Below are 15,975 nucleotides of genomic sequence, written 5' to 3'. Positions count from 1 at the left end.
ACTCTCTCCTCCACTCTCCTTGATGAGTGCTTCCTACCTTCTCTCTCCTCTCAGTTAATGAATCTTCAACCCTCTTTATTCTCCTTGTGACCTCAACCTTCATCCCTGACTCCTCTCTTTTGTGCTTATCCTACATTAAATCCACCCAAAAAATCCATCAGCTCTATCTTCAAAATACATCCAGAACCCAACAGGTCTTACCATCTCTCCTGCCTGTTGCCCGGGTCTCGAACATTTCATCTCTGACCTCAAGTATTACCAAAGTGTTTCCTCCTCTGCCCTTTCTCCTTTTCAGTCTGAGGGTTACTATTTAAACCTAAGTCAGCTTAAGTCACTTCTCTGCTAAAAACCCTCCAATCACTTCTCTTCTCTCTTGGAATTAAAGCCAAAGTTCTTAAAGTAGCCTACAAGGTCTTATATGATGACTTGGTGCCACCGATGGCTTTCCCTGACCTACTTCTCTTCCCCTGATCTCCTACTACTCTGGCTACCCCACCCTTCTTGGTGGACCCAGAGCACATCAGGCATGCTCCGTCCCTGGAGTTTTCTCACTGGTCAAGCCTTCTTCTAAAATATATTCCCTCCCAACAGCGCAGGGCTTCCTTGGTCAAATTCTTCAGGCATTCTTTTGACCATCCTACTTAAAATGACACACCCCTTCCCTTTCACTCCCTCTCCTTTTCCCTTGTTGTATTCTTTCCCTGCCATTTTATTACAGTCTCTCTTTTCACATATTTTACTTTTTTGCTTGGTGATTATCTCTCTCTTATCATGTTGTAGATTCTAAGCTATACAAGAGCAGGTTTTTGTCTCTGCTTTCACTGCACCTAGAACAGTGCCTGCCACACAGTAAACACACATTACATGTTTGAATAAATAGATGAACAAACCGTGAGCCTTAATTCAGATTGGCGGAAAGAATGTGACTATAATGTTATAATATCTGAGATGAATTAGGGAGAATGGAGGGGCTCCTGGAGTTATGTACTAAAATCCATGTCTTTGGGGCACCTGGGTAGTTCAGTCACTTAAGTGCCTGGCCCCGGCTCAGGTGATGATCCCAGGGTCCTGAGATCGTGTCCCACATCAGGCTCCCTACTCAGTGGGAAGTCTGCTTCTCCCTCTCCCTCTGTCAAATAAATAAAATCTTTTTTTAAAAAGTCTATGTCTTTTAGTCATAGGAAAAGAGCATTCAACAGAATTTCTAGAACATAAATTGTTCTGTTTTCATCTAAACCACTGAAGGACAGTACTTCAGAAGACAGTCACAGAAATACTTTGCATGAAGCTACCCTCGGCATTTGTTAAATGAAATAAGAGTTGCACTTCAAACCTCTTCATAAATTTGTGAGACAAAATGTTTTAGAGTTAGGGACAAGTAACTGATGAAAAGTCTCTACTGGAATTACTTTGCATTGAACAACTATCAATACTGAAATGAAAATTCTGGGGTGCTTGGTTGGCTCAGTCAGTTGAGTGTCTGACTCTTGGTTTTGGCTCAGGTTATGACCTCAGGGTTGTGGGATTAGGCCCCACACTGGGTTCCATGCTCAGCTTAGAGTTTGTTCCCCCTCTGCTCCCCCTCACATCCTGCTCTCTCACTCTCTCTCTTTCTCTCTCTCTCTCTCAAAAATAAATATATAAAATTTAAAAAAAAAAAAAAAACCCTGAAAATTCTAAGTGCTCAAAATACTGGGCAGACATTAGTCAAATCTAGTCTGAATCAGCATTACTCGGTATAGAGCAAGGACCAGTATTAATGCCCTAAAGAGAATTAGAGAATAATACAGAATCCAAAAACAAAAGGGCATGTATAACCAGAACCAGACAGATGCACCACCATTTGCTTCTTTTAGATGAGAGGTCGAATGATAAATATGTGACAATATTATTTGCAGATATATCTCTGCCCCATTTAACTGGTTAGGAAACTAGATATAGTTCATTCCATAGTCCATTAATTCTAGGAGTTCAATTCTCAAGTATTCATCTTTGTTGCCTTTATAAATTCACAGGCTAATATAATTGGTTTTGGTATTTTTTAAAGAAGGTCCAGACTGGATGGATCCAAATGGCATTGGTAAAAAAGATTTTAGTACCAGAAAAAATATTTAATTTAACCCAAATAAAAAGAAACTGTTACCAAATTGCTACTAAATATGACCTTTCCTATTTGATGACACAAGCTACGGGAATACCTTTTATGATCTGTTCTGCCTATGAGAACCAGCACCACTTTTGCTAAAGCTTAGGTGGAGAATCAATATAAAAAGATTATACTATTATAATAAGGATTATCATCTGCCACTATTTATTGAATGCATATTTTCCTAAGCATTTTGCAAACATCTCATTTAATGATCACAACAATCCTATGACTCCAGTGTTGTTAATGATCCCGACTTTACATCGAGAAAACCGAGTCCTGAAAAAACTGAATGCCCAGAGTCACATAGCTGGTTAACTGGATAAAATGAGAATTTGGATTCCAGCACCCATATTCTTAAAGTGATTTCCAAAAATGCTTTGTGGTCTGAGTCATAACTATGTGAACATATGACAAAGTCACTGTTGAGTGTACCTTCTTGTTGGTAAAGGCCTGGTATTTTGGAACATTAATATTATTTTGAAAATGGTGCTTTGTTTGACCTTGCCTTCTGTTTCTGAGAAAGGAAGTACAGGATCTAACTGATAATTTTGGATCTTTACACTTCGGTAGTAAAGAGTCAAGACCAAAAATCAGGACACGTTAAAAACTGTTAACTTTTGGGGCGCCTGAGTGGCTCAGTGGGTTAAGGCCTCTGCCTTTGGCTCAGGTCATGATGTCAGGGTCCTGGGATCGAGTCCTGCATCCAGCTCTCTGCTCCGCAGGGAGCCTGCTTCCTCCTCTCTCTGCCAACCTCTCTGCCTACTTGTGATCTCCGTCTGTCAAATAAATAAATAAAATCTTTAAAAAAAAACCCAAAAAACTGTTAACTTTCAGTGTCATATCTAGGAGTATGGCCAATAAACGATGAGTGATAACCTTTATTTTGAAGTCACTGCAATGAAACCAATCACTGTTATACATGGGAAAAGTACCTGAATCTTCTGAGCCTTTTATTGATTTTTAACTGGGTATACATTTTTTATGAAAAGATTATAGAGTCTATTTTTAATGTCTGCATGTTAACCTTGTTTGTAATATTATTAGACTGTGAACAAGGACTAAAATAAAAAAAGCATTAAATATACATGAGTTTCAGATAGGGAGCAAATGCTAAGATTTGTTCACTTTTCTGAGTGTACAAGAGATAACAAAATAAATACATTACTAGTCTAATCTTTTAAAGAAAACAGAGTTTAAGAGATTTGTAACTACTTAGAAAAGAAAAATGAAGACTTGAAGTTTTGTTTTGTTTTGTTTTTATAAAATTGCTCTGTGCCAAAATTAAGAATTTTTCTCATATCCTTTAAATGATTAAAAGCCAAGTCATATTTTTGGATTAAATTTCAAAATTCTCATGGTAGTTAAGAGATAAATTTTATAAAGAAAATTTTTTCATCCAAATTTTAGTTTAAGGAATCTCAGAACGCCAACACATGTGATATTTTTGGAAAGCCGATGCAGCCCAGATTGCCTTTCATTGAGAAATACAGCAGGGTACAGAAAGTCCTGGTTTCTATGTTACATGTCATGATGCTCCGCAGAAACCCAGGCTTACTAGCAAAATAACGGACACTTTTTCTTCTCTTCTTTCATATGCCCTTTTAGCTTTGAGCTTTTACATATTTAAACATAGCAGTATTTTGGCTAAAGAGTTGCCTCTTTTGCCTTCCTAGTTGTTTAGAAATTATTTTCTACATTTTATTTGCATTTTAGTCATAATCCTGGTAGTGGTGCTCTTTGACTTAAAAGTTCTTTTACCTATGGGGCGCTTGGGTGGCTCAGTTGTTTGGTGGTCAGCTCTTGGTTCCAGCTCAGGTCATGATCTCATGGGTCATGAGATCAAGCCCACCATCAGGCTCTGCACTCAGCAGGGAGTCTCCTCTCAGATTCTTTCCCTCTGCACCTCCTCCAATTTGGGTTTTTTTTCTATGTCTCTGTCTCTGTCTCTCTCTCTCTCTAATAAATAAATCTTCAAAAATATAAAAACTAGGGGCGCCTGGTTGGCTCAGTGGGTTAAGCCTCTGCCTTTGGCTTGGGTCATGATCTCAGGGTCCTGGGATCGAGCCCCGCATTGGGCTCTCTGCTCGTTGGGGAGCCTGCCTCCCCCTCTGTCTCTGCCTGCCTCTCTATCTGCTTGTGATCTCTCTCCTTGTCAAATAGATAAATAAAATCTTTTGAAAAAGTGTGCTTATAATTTAAAAAATATATATAAAAACTAAAATTAGGGTACCTGGGTGGCTCAGTGGGTTAAACCTCTGCCTTCAGCTCAGGTCATGATCTCAGGGTCCTGGATCGAGGCCCGCATTGGGCTCTCTGCTCAGTGGGGAGCCTGCTTCCACCTCTCTGCCTACTTGTGACCTCTCTCCCTCTCTCTCTCAAATAAATAAATAAAATCTTTTAAATAAATAAATAAATAAATAAAAACTAAGATTATTTTAACTATTATGTTAATTTAAGGATGAATCAAGTTCTTTTTACATTAACAAAGGTAGATTAAAAAAAGATCTGAGCTTCAAGATAAATGAAACTGCACTATACACTCTGAAGGAGGATCCCGCTATCTCAGGACCATGTCTTGCTGTGGAAAACACTAGCACATGGGAGACAGACAGATCTGTGTGGCCCTGAGAACATCACTTAACCACTTGCGGGTTCTGTTTCTGCATTTCTAAATTTCAGCAAATGCCTACTTCATAACATTTGTCTCTGCTGTATGAAGATTCACATGTAAAACCCCCAGCAGAAAGCCTGATACACAGTGTCTAGTTAACATTAGTCATTTTATTTCTCTAATCTCTATTTACTCTACATTCTTGAATAATAATAAAGACCAACATCAGACAACAAGACTTACTTCATACCTAGCAAATTCAGATAATTGAGGAGACTTGATCTCATATGCTGTATGGAGTTCAATTTTAATTTTTCTGATTCTTGGTGAATTCTGTATAGTAATTATAATTAGTAAATGTACACCCTAAAAATTTCTTCCCATAATTTCACAATTTAATTTACCTTGCAACCCAGTGATAGAAGAGTGAGTGTGTTATTATCTTGTTTTAGAGATTAAAAAAGTGTTCATTTCTGAATTGAAATGACCTGATAAAAGTGGAAATGGAATTTAAATTTCAGTAACTGGGCTCTCAGTTTTGTGTGGTTTCATGACGCTGTGTTACCTTTTTACAAAAATAAATGTTCTTCCCTTTTATAGCAACATGTTATTGGAGAATTGGCCACTATAAGAAAAATATGTTAGGCATTAAAAACTTGTTGAGGTAGCTCAAGAAGTTAGGTTGGTCTATGAAGCAGATAAAAACTGAGTATCATTTACTTTCTGTTAACTTTAAATCAGCCAGTACTATTCACTTCCCAGTCAGCTCTGTCAAACATACACACACACACACACACACACACACACACCAACATTTAGCACACTGTAGTGAACACTGAAGGCTACTAGACACTTTATTCATGGCATAAAAATCTTCGTCAAAAACAGCACAAAAATTTCAACATCCACAGAACCAAATAATATCCAAAATGTATGCTATTATCTAGAGTCCTTATTGAATGAATATGATAAATGAATAATCCAAACACTTCATTTAGGCTAACAGTTTCAAACTCTTCTCATTCTAATCCATATTTTAAAACTAATTAGAGAGAAAGGGGGGAAATAATTTTTATTTTATTCTGTCATCTCTTTTTTTTAAGAGAGAGAGAAAGAGAGAGCATGTGCATGTGAGGGTGGGGAGGGGCAAAGGGAGAGAGAGAGGATCTTAAGCAGCCTCCATGCGGGGGGTGGAGACTGATGTGGGGCTTGATCTCACAACCCCAGAGATCATGCCCTAAGCTGAAATCAAGTCAGATGCTTAACCAACGGAGCCACCCAAGCACCCCTTTTCTCTTATTTCTTTATCCCACATTTTAACACTCAGTTGTCCATGAGTAAAACGCATACGGCAGAGAAGAAAAGAAACCAGAGTCTGGATTACCAGTTGATGATAAATGAGAAATAAAACATTAGTCTCAGTCAATATTCCAGCCGAGAGCAGCCCAGATCATTTCACAGACAAAACTGACATTCGGTTGTTATTTTTGATCTATCTCCTTTGCTGCAGTCTTAGGTCTAGATACAGCCGTCTGAGGCTTCAGAAGTTGGTGAGGGGATGAAAATGGACTTTTGTAAGTCTGAATCGCTGATATTTTAGTAAATGCAATAGACAAAAAAATAACCTGGGGCTCCTGGCATACTTCTATAGACCATGAGTGTTTCTTCATTGTGCACAGAGCCATGTCCTTACCTGATTGCAGGTGTTGATGTCTATGCCCCCCTTGAGATATTCCACTACTTTGTCCAGGTTGCCTGCTCTGGCAGCACGGAGGAAGCTTGCATTGCTGTCAGACTACGAGAAAGAAAAAAAAAAAAAGACCTCCAGTGAATTATTGTTAAATAAGGATATACAAAAGACAGAAAGTCAAAAATGTTTACAATGCAAGTAAGAAAAACTTTGGTTGCACACACTCCAATCTTGAGTTTAAAACACTGAATAATAATTCCCAGGATAGGGTGGCAACTTTGTAGTATTTCTAGAGAGTTGTTTAAAGTCAACGGGAAATACGTTCTGCTATATTAAAGATGTAAAAGAACTCTTGAAATAAAAATCATTACTGCTTTATTTTAAATCTTCAGCCACATTTGAAGATGAATTTACACGACTCCCAAACCCAAAGCTACCCATTCATTTTAGCTTCAGGATGCTTGTGACCTTATAGTGAGCCTAATGTCAAGCCAAAAAGGAGTTGGAAAAGTAAAAGAAATTAAAGGGACTGGCCTTCTTTTTTTTTCTTTTTCCTTTACCGTTTTGGTTTCTCAGATGAGTCTGATGGAGAATGCTGAGTATGGGTCATTTGGCAGTCATCTGTCCTCATTACAAGGGAAAAAAAGAAAGCTCCAAGGATGCTTTGAGGAAAGAGGATAGCACTAGTTGGCAGGTGTGGACTAGGCCAATGCAAATTTTGTGATCCCAGTGATTTTGGAAAAACAAGATTAAATTTAACCCAGCTGACATAATACCAGACGAAAATCCCTTGGTAAAGATAAGCACTCATAATGGGAGTCTGCTTTTTAACTCCTCTTCTTCCCCCAGGGCCTCTCAAAATCTGATCCTGGAAGAAACAGCTGAATTTTCGCCACAGAATGTCCAGAGGAGAGTTGCTCCAGACATGAAGCTACAGTCACCCAGCTGCTCTCGCTCGCTTGCAGAGCCTGACTTTCGAATCTTAACCCAATAACTTTGATAAACTTTGTTAGGTTCTAAAACACTGGTGTAACTTTATAACTCTTCTGGTGGTATGGTATCTGACTAAAGAAGATGTGGTAACATGAAAAGGGATGTCACTGACCTACTAGGACCTGAGACACAGTTGTGACAGCTCATAATCCCGCACTCTCCCGGTAGGCTCCCCTGCCTCTCTCCCTCGAAGAATGTGTTTGGCAGGGGCTCCTGGCACACTCTTTCAGAACTATTCATTATGACTGGTGATGATGTACAGAGATAGAAATGGAAGTATTTTCTCTGGGAGTCTCAAATTGGGAATTATTTGCATATTGTTAAAATGATTTACACATGGGAAGATGGAAAGTGGTAGGACCAAATTACCTCACATTTAACCCAAATACCATAATGACATGTATTTACAAATCAGACAGATAATGTATGAAGAGTGGAAGGTATGACTGAAATCTATACATCTGGAATTCATGCTCTGATGTTTCAGAAGTGGATCAAGGTCTGGCTTCTATCTGACCATTCTTCCCTCCCTACAAGGCCGCCATGCCTCACTCTTTGTCCCTCCTGAGAGCCCTGCCCATGGCAGGGTGCCCTAAATATATCTGCAATGCTGAAGTGACTGAGTTGTGACTCATTTTAAAATGCCTGCTCTAGGAAATTATTTTGTGGTTTGTGGCAAATTTTAAACTCCAGGAAGATTTTCTACCTCAGGTTTCTTGCCACAGCACTTACAAGGGAAAGATAATGCTAGGCATTATGTTCTGTCAATATCTCACAGGAAACATCATTTACTGTAAAACAACTAAAATTAAATAATATTTGGGCATAGAAAGTATGACATTATTTGCCATATATAGTTTTAAAAAATAGATCTATGTACTATATGTTATATATAATATTAAAAAATTATGCCTAGCACTACTGCCATGTTGTACATGGGGCTTAATAATTATAGCTGACATTTATCATTCACTGGGGGTCAGGCACAGAGCTAAGGGAGTCAGCAAAATGTAGTATATCCTTAATATTCACGATAATATTATGAGAGAGAACCTATTATTATGCTCATTTAATAAGTGAGGGAAAGGCTTAGAAGGTTTCCAAGGTCACCCAATTATTCAGTGGAAGAGCCAAGATTTAACTTATGTTTATCAGCCTAGAGCTAGTCTTAACAGCTACTCTATCTCACCCCTCCAAAGCATCAAGGCAGAAGTTACTACAGATACCTAACCTAGGAGCTACATGTTTGTTTCAGTTGTGAGAACCACTGTTATGCTCTTGGTCTACATATATGCTCTGTAAATCATGGCACTTGCTAAAAAGAGTTCCCCAGCTGGAGAGAGAATTCCTGGCTGACATCCCTGTCCCCACATCTCTCAGCCATCTATATACCTAGGAAAAGTAAGAGTTAGGAGCGCCTGGGTGGCTCAGTGGGTTAAGCCTCTGCCTTTGGGTCAGGTCATAATCTCAGGGTCCTGGGATTGAGCACCGCATTAGGCTCTCTGCTCAGCAGGGGAGCCTACCCACCCCACCCCACCCGCCCCCCGCCGCCTGCCTCTTTGCCTACTTGTGATTTCTCTCTCTCTCTGTCAAATAAATACAATCTTAAAAAAAAAAAAAGTAAGAACTGGCTTGAGAAAAACTACTTAAAACCATAAGCATTTGGGAATGAGGAAAGAGGTGGTAAAGTACACATTGCATCAAAAAAGCCAGGGGGTGCCTGAGTAGCTCAGTGGGTTAAAGACTGCCTTCGGCTCAGGTCATGATCCCAGAGTCCTGGGATGGAGCCCCGCTTCGGGCTCTCTGCTCAGCGGGGAGCCTGTTTCCTCCTCTCTCTCCACCTGCTTCTCTGCCTGCTTGTGATCTCCATCTGTCAAATGAATAAATAAAATCTTAAAAAAAAAAAAAAGCTGACTATCTCTATCTACATGCCTAATATGATTAAACTCAGGAACTAAGATCAGGGTGTCCCTATCATTCCTTTGAAAAAAAGAATATCATGCATAAGTAGAGCTAAGAGGGAGCACGTGATCCCGAAGGGTTGAAGAAAGCCCTACAGACATGACTGTGGACACTTAAAGGAAGGTGTTGGTCTGAAGGGAGCTGGAGCAGTGGGCAGTGCCCAAAAGACCCTCCTAGAACCTTCCTTAGGGAATGGGCATGACATGGAAGATTGCTTTTGCCGTTACATAACTGGTTTTCGTAACTGCTTTTCGCTTTTCTGAAGCAAACTTCTCAAATGTAGGTACAAGTCCAAGACTTGCATCCAATCCCTGGAATTTTAGCAAAATAAATTCCCAGTGTTCTGGAGGGTCTAGACCCAATGGAAATGTGACATCTGAGCCATCCAGCCAGGGATGTCTTCAACAGTGAGTCATTGTGGCCTTTGCTATGAGTTGGATTCTTTCAGAACCCGTTAAAAAATTTGGTTTTCTGGAAGTGAGAAAATGCATTATAAATGCATTTTGCAAATGCAAATAAATGAAAGTGTTATTAGAAAACAGTTCCAGGGGCGCCTGGGTGGCTCAGTGGGTTAGGCCGCTGCCTTCGGCTCAGGTCATGATCCCAGGTCCTGGGTTCGAGCCCCACATCGGGCTTTCCGCTCAGCAGGGAGCCTGCTTCCTCCTCTCTCTCTGCCTGCCTCTCTGCTTACTTGTGATTTCTCTCTGTCAAATGAATAAATAAAATCTTAAAAAAAAAAAAAAAAAAAAAAAAGTTCCAGAACATGGGTTTCAAGAACAAAATTAAAAGGAAATTACAAATTTTATATACAGATATTGACATCATTTTAGATGAAAAGTATAGACCTGCATGAAAAAATATATATTATATATAAAGAATATATATTCATTTCCCACTTCCACATAGACACAAGCATACCATCCCTTACAATGAGGTCAATCTGTGATTAAAGCACTTGACACAAGGTAAACAGTAGTCAGGCTGGTACCTTCAGTCAACACAGAGATGAAAGAGGATTCAGGGACTCCCGGGGAAAGATACAGCAACTTTTACTATACCATGTTTCCCTCTGAGTATGGCAAAAGGAATTATTTCCAAATTAAGCGTAAGTAGGGGGAAGTATGCTTTCAAAATAGATTGTTGTCTCTTGGATCAACCAGGAGATTTCACACATAATGGCTCAATAAAGAGAAAATGAGGCAATAGCAGCTCCTTGGGGGAAAGTCTCCAACAAATGTAAAACTAACCTCTTTCGGCTCTGCTGCTTTATGTCCCCAGGACTCCCAAATCCTAAAACCAATTTTAATTATGCTTATAAAGTCTGATTCTGGACAAAGAATTCAAGTGCTGAGCCCCACTATTTTAATCTGCAACAGATGGATGTCATTAAAACTTGCCCCTTTTACTACCATGGTGTGGCATCTCAAGCCAAGAAAGAAAAATTTCCTTTAAAATTCCTCTTGACACAGTTCTGTACATTTTTTGTATCAGAATGTTAGAAAAACAGGATACTTTCTTAGCACCCAGCAGGGTGGACATGAGAGGCAAGAGGAATGTGCCTTCACAGAGACACATTGTATCTTGAAGAAGTACTTCCCCAAAGTCCAGAGGCATACTCACAGGTTTCCACGAGTTTGCCACAAGGTTTTTTTTTTTTTTTTTTTTTTTTAATTCTGTGCTTACATTTCAATAATAACCTAACATAAATATAAGCATGTTCCAGGTCATCTAGACGGTTACCTTTAAAGAATACAACCATGTAATTTGGGTATAAACCTTTGTGCTTATCATTCAGCACATAACAAGAGAAGTAGAGATGACACATAGATGCAGGATATGCAAAACGGTTTGCTGTGGGGCAGAGTATGATCAGAGAATCTGATCATTACACACGGCAGAACAGCATACATGATAAAACAAAAGAACAGCAGTCAGCAGCCACATTAAAGTAGCAAATAAACATAAGGCTCAGATGCTGTCTTTGCACGGTTCAACTCACATCAACCATTAGCAGCGAGTGTAATAGAACATCCATGGTGAGACATTTCTCAGTTCCCAATTCTCACTTTCCCTGGATTACGGATGTACAAGCCTGCACTGCAATACTAATTTCATCTCCAAGTAAATAGAGCTTTAAATGTTTATCAAATGGCATGCCAGTGAAACTGACATTAGTAAATTTCTCTGATAGCTTGAAGTTTTATTACTCTGAAGTGAAAAACAAAACCTTACAGGATTAATAATAGTTTGTACAACCTATATAGAAAAGATACCCATTATGTTATTTTCATCAGAAGCATATTAAATTATAGATATCTGAGGTTAGACCTCTTGACTATTAAGCCCAATATCTTATTTAGTTTTAGTCAGTTCTACCCATTCTATTAAACTGGAGTCAGGGATTTGAAGAATGCTCATTTTGTGGTTTTGTTTATGCTTAATTTGTAAAACCTTCCTTTTAGTAATGGTTTAAGGTTTTTAGGAGTTTTGTGCCCTTTGCGTTTACATTTAAATTAACACTATGTAAGATAACAACCCTAGAGGTCATGAACTTGTTTTTATACTTTGAAAGAGTAGACGACATTATTAAAGTTTGAGAAACACCAGTCAAATAGTATAAGTCGGCCAGCAGCCTCTACTGGCCCAAAGACAGCAAAGCAGAGAACTTCCTTTAGTCTGGCTTACAGTAGACCCTCCACACATATTGGCTGATTAACCTCAAGGAAAGCACATGTTCCCTGTGGAATTTTAATAATTTGCTTATTTTCTTAGGATGCAGCTATTCCTTTATAAAAACAGGATGGTTTATCGGCCTAGCTGAGATTCACATTTTTAGAGTAATACAAAATAAATAAAATTTATTAAAATCACTTGGGGGGAAAAATCTTAATAGGAATATCATGAAATAGAGGACAGTTCTACAATTCCTTAGGTCTTGTCCTAGGAATGCTGGAGAAGTTAACTCCATGTCCACCAAATCACAAGTTGTATGATAAGTCTTTGTGTATCTCAGTTTCCTTTTAAAAAAATAAGGGTACTTCATAGAGTTGCTGGAAGAATTAAAGAAAATGATTTGACAGTGCTTAGCCCAATGACAGGCACAGAGGACACACTGAGCTTGTTTTATAATTGTGGTTTTTCTTGTAAATGATAAATGAAAATAAGAACAGCAAATCTAAGTATAGATGGATACGCATGATCTTCTTTAAATATGAAGGCTGTTGCCAGAAGACCAAAGTATTTGAAAATACTTTGATGTGTGCAGGCACAAAAGGACAAAAAGGGAACCAGAATGGGAGAGGTGTGGTCTGTTTCCAATAATAAAGATTTTACAAGGCACCCTCTTTGTGATAGATCAATGCTCTTACTTAAATAACCATACTTCTGTAGGAGTGCTAGATTGTATAAATAATTTAGGTCTATTAGTAGGTCAAATTATTATCACTGTCCTGTTATAAACCAAAATTGGGGGCAATTGAGAACTGCATACTAAGTGTACTAGAATTTTTTAGAAATGATTTTACAAGTCATCTTTCTGCAGTTAGAACACACATAGCAAAGGTAAAACACGACACCACAAAATTCCACTTGATAACTTCAATTCAGCTGCTACTAACAACAAAATCTGCTATAGACCATAAGTTCGTACACTCTAGCTCCAGCATGCAGATTAACCTACATTTTTAGTGTCATTTCAGTATGTCTTTTTTTTTTAATATTTTATTTATTTATTTGACAGAGATCACAAGTAGGCAGAGAGGCAGGCAGAGAGAGAGGAAAGGAAGCGGGTTCCCTGCTGGGCAGAGAGCCCAATGTGGGGCTCGATCCCAGGACCCTGGGATCATGACTTGAGCCGAAGGCAGAGGCTTTAACCCACTGAGCAACCCAGGTGCCCCTCAGTATGTCTTTAGATTGCTACTAAGTACAAAATACTGACAGGTCATCTAATATTCAAAGAGTGTTAATGCAACTTCCTCAGAATGTTCTTATTCCAGCCCACCTATGTGCTAAGAAAATGGGCTGAAATATAGGTGTTTTCACTGGAATATAGATTTTTTGCTTTTTAAATATTTTGCTTTTAAAATTTTTGCTTTTAAAATATTATTTAAAATAATTATGACACATAAAATTGAGACTTGGGACCAGAACAATAACTAAGTTTAATGAAACAGATAAATTCTACCTGAATATTTTAAGCATATATCTTATTGTACAGGAGATTGTTTGAAATTACATCTTTATATAAAGACAAGGTATTTTTTTCCCTTAGTATTGCATTTGACATTGATTTTTTTTAAAGATTTTATTTATTTATGAGAGTGAGCCCTCATAGGAGCTGGGGTCGGGGTGGCGTCAGAGAGAGCAGAAGAAGCAGACTCCCCACTAAGCAGGGAGCCTGAGACAGGGCTCCATCCCAGAATCCCAGGATCATGACCCAAGCCAAAGGCAGACACTTAAATGACTGAGCCACCCAGTCACCCCTTTACATTGATTTTTACTAGCACACTAGATAAATTATTTCACTCATCAATGCTTTCCTTAAGATTATCACTTGTGGGGCACCTGGGTGGCTCAGTGGGTTGAGCCGCTGCCTTCGGCTCAGGTCATGATCTCGGGGTCCTGGGATCGAGTCCCGCGTCAGGCTCTCTGCTCAGCAGGGAGCCTGCTTCCCTCTCTCTCTCTCTCTCTCTCTCTGCCTGCCTCTCCATCTACTTGTGATCTCTCTCTGTCAAATAAATAAATAAAATCTTAAAAAAAAAAGATTATCACTTGTAAAAAATAAGAACCAAATACAGCATACCAATTCCATCCCTTTCAAAACATTAAGGCTATTTCACAGTACTATGTAAAGATTCATAGCCCCCTTGTACAACTCTTAAATTTTAAAAGAGAATAAAGCTGGGATATTATGCAGCAATAGGAATAGGAACGAATATAAACCATATCTATACACAGCCTCAACAGCTCTCATAAAAACAATGTCAAGCAAGACAAGTCAGATCTAAAAAAAGAACATTTATATGGTTCCATTTATTAAAGTTCAAAAATTGACAAAACTAATCTATACTGTTAGGAGTCAGAATAGTAGAATCTGGGGGTACCTGGGTGGTGGAGTTGACTGGGCAGCTGATTCTTGCTTGGGTGATTCTTGGCTGATTCTTGGTTTCTCCACATTCTGTGTGGAGTCTGCCTGGGATTCTCTTTACCTCTTCCCTTGGCCCTCCCACCTGTCACTCTCTCTCTTTAAAAAAAATGAATAAATCTTAAAAAAAAAAAAAAAGAATAGTAGATTCTGGAAGGAGGCAGTAAAACACATTGGTTGCTAATAATGTTCTAGTTCTACTTTCTAGTTCTGGGTGTTGTAAATGGGTATGACAAATGTCAAGATGAATATTATAATTTATGCATTTTTGAATGTATGTTATAATTAAATGAAATGTTTATTTAAAAAAGATGGTGACATTGAAAACTAAGTTGTTTTCAACTTACACAATGGTAACAAAATCACTGAAGACTAAATAGATGAAAACATTAGTATTCAAAAGCAGTATCTTTTTGTTACCGTGGAGACAATTTTTCTACTGCAGAATGTTCATATTATGCAAGGCTTTAATGAAAATATATTTAAGGTACTACTCGGTCTAAAAACAAAAAAAAAAGTGCAGAGTACTAAAAATCCACAATTTTGTTCTTTAACTGAAAATGTTTCCTAAGTCAAATTTTAGAGCATTTTTTTATTAGTTGTTACGATGTCTACTGAGCTTTGCAACTATAAAAACCTTTTGATACTATTTGATCATATATTGACTACATTCTTCCTTTAGCAGTAGTGGTTATTCCACTTTTTTTTTTTTTTCTTTTAAAGATTATTTATTTATTTGACAGACAGAGATCACAAGTAGGCAGACAGACAGGCAGAGAGAGAGGAGGAAGCAGGCTCCCCGCCGAGCAGAGAGCCCGATGTGGGGCTTGATCCCAGGACCCTGAGATCATGACGTGAGCTGAAGGCAGAGACTTAACCCACTGAGCCACCCAGGCCCCCCTATTCCACTTTTCTTATCCTTTGTACATATCATACAAACAGTACTCCCCTGGTCTTCAAAATGCTTACTACAAATCGAAGAAGACCAGATCTGGTTCTGAGATCTGGCTTTTAAATCTTCTAGAATAAGCATAAATGAAGTAACTTGCCACAGATAATTTTATGCCTTAAAAAGTTTCTGTACACTCACTTTTCTGTGACAATTACTTTTCTGAAAACTGAACCGAAATATTAATAATATGATGTCCTTCCTCAATGAATTAGAATTACTACACAGGAACATAAAAAACTTAAGCTAGTAGAAACCATAATTCTAAACCAGAAAAGACATTTGTGATGTATACCTGATAACTATTTTATACTTCAAATTCCCTACATGATTTTGAACTTTTCAAAAGTTCTTATATATGTCTATTTTTAAAAGAATTATTGAACAGAGGAATATGAATTTCCCAGTTAGTATTTTGTTACACAGAAGTCTGACTTGAAAAATGACTTTGTTTTTATTAGAAAATAGTTCTATATGC

At 38.2% G+C, this 15,975-nt stretch overlaps 1 protein-coding gene across 18 annotated transcripts in view; it reads right to left on the bottom strand.

The window, feature by feature from the left end:
* The window catches only part of ANK2 (ankyrin 2), a 235,435-nt gene that overhangs the window by 196,278 nt on the left and 23,182 nt on the right, over positions 1-15,975 (bottom strand). For all 18 annotated transcript variants that reach the window (XM_047718252.1, XM_047718253.1, XM_047718254.1 and 15 more), the window contains exon 2: positions 6,454-6,555. In XM_047718252.1, coding sequence (XP_047574208.1) covers positions 6,454-6,555 — 102 coding nt within the window. The remainder of the gene's footprint in view (positions 1-6,453; positions 6,556-15,975) is intronic.

The sequence above is a fragment of the Lutra lutra genome, chromosome 2, assembly GCF_902655055.1.
Source record: "Lutra lutra chromosome 2, mLutLut1.2, whole genome shotgun sequence".
NCBI lineage: Eukaryota > Metazoa > Chordata > Mammalia > Carnivora > Mustelidae > Lutra > Lutra lutra.
This window is presented reverse-complemented; position numbering and strand designations above follow the sequence as displayed.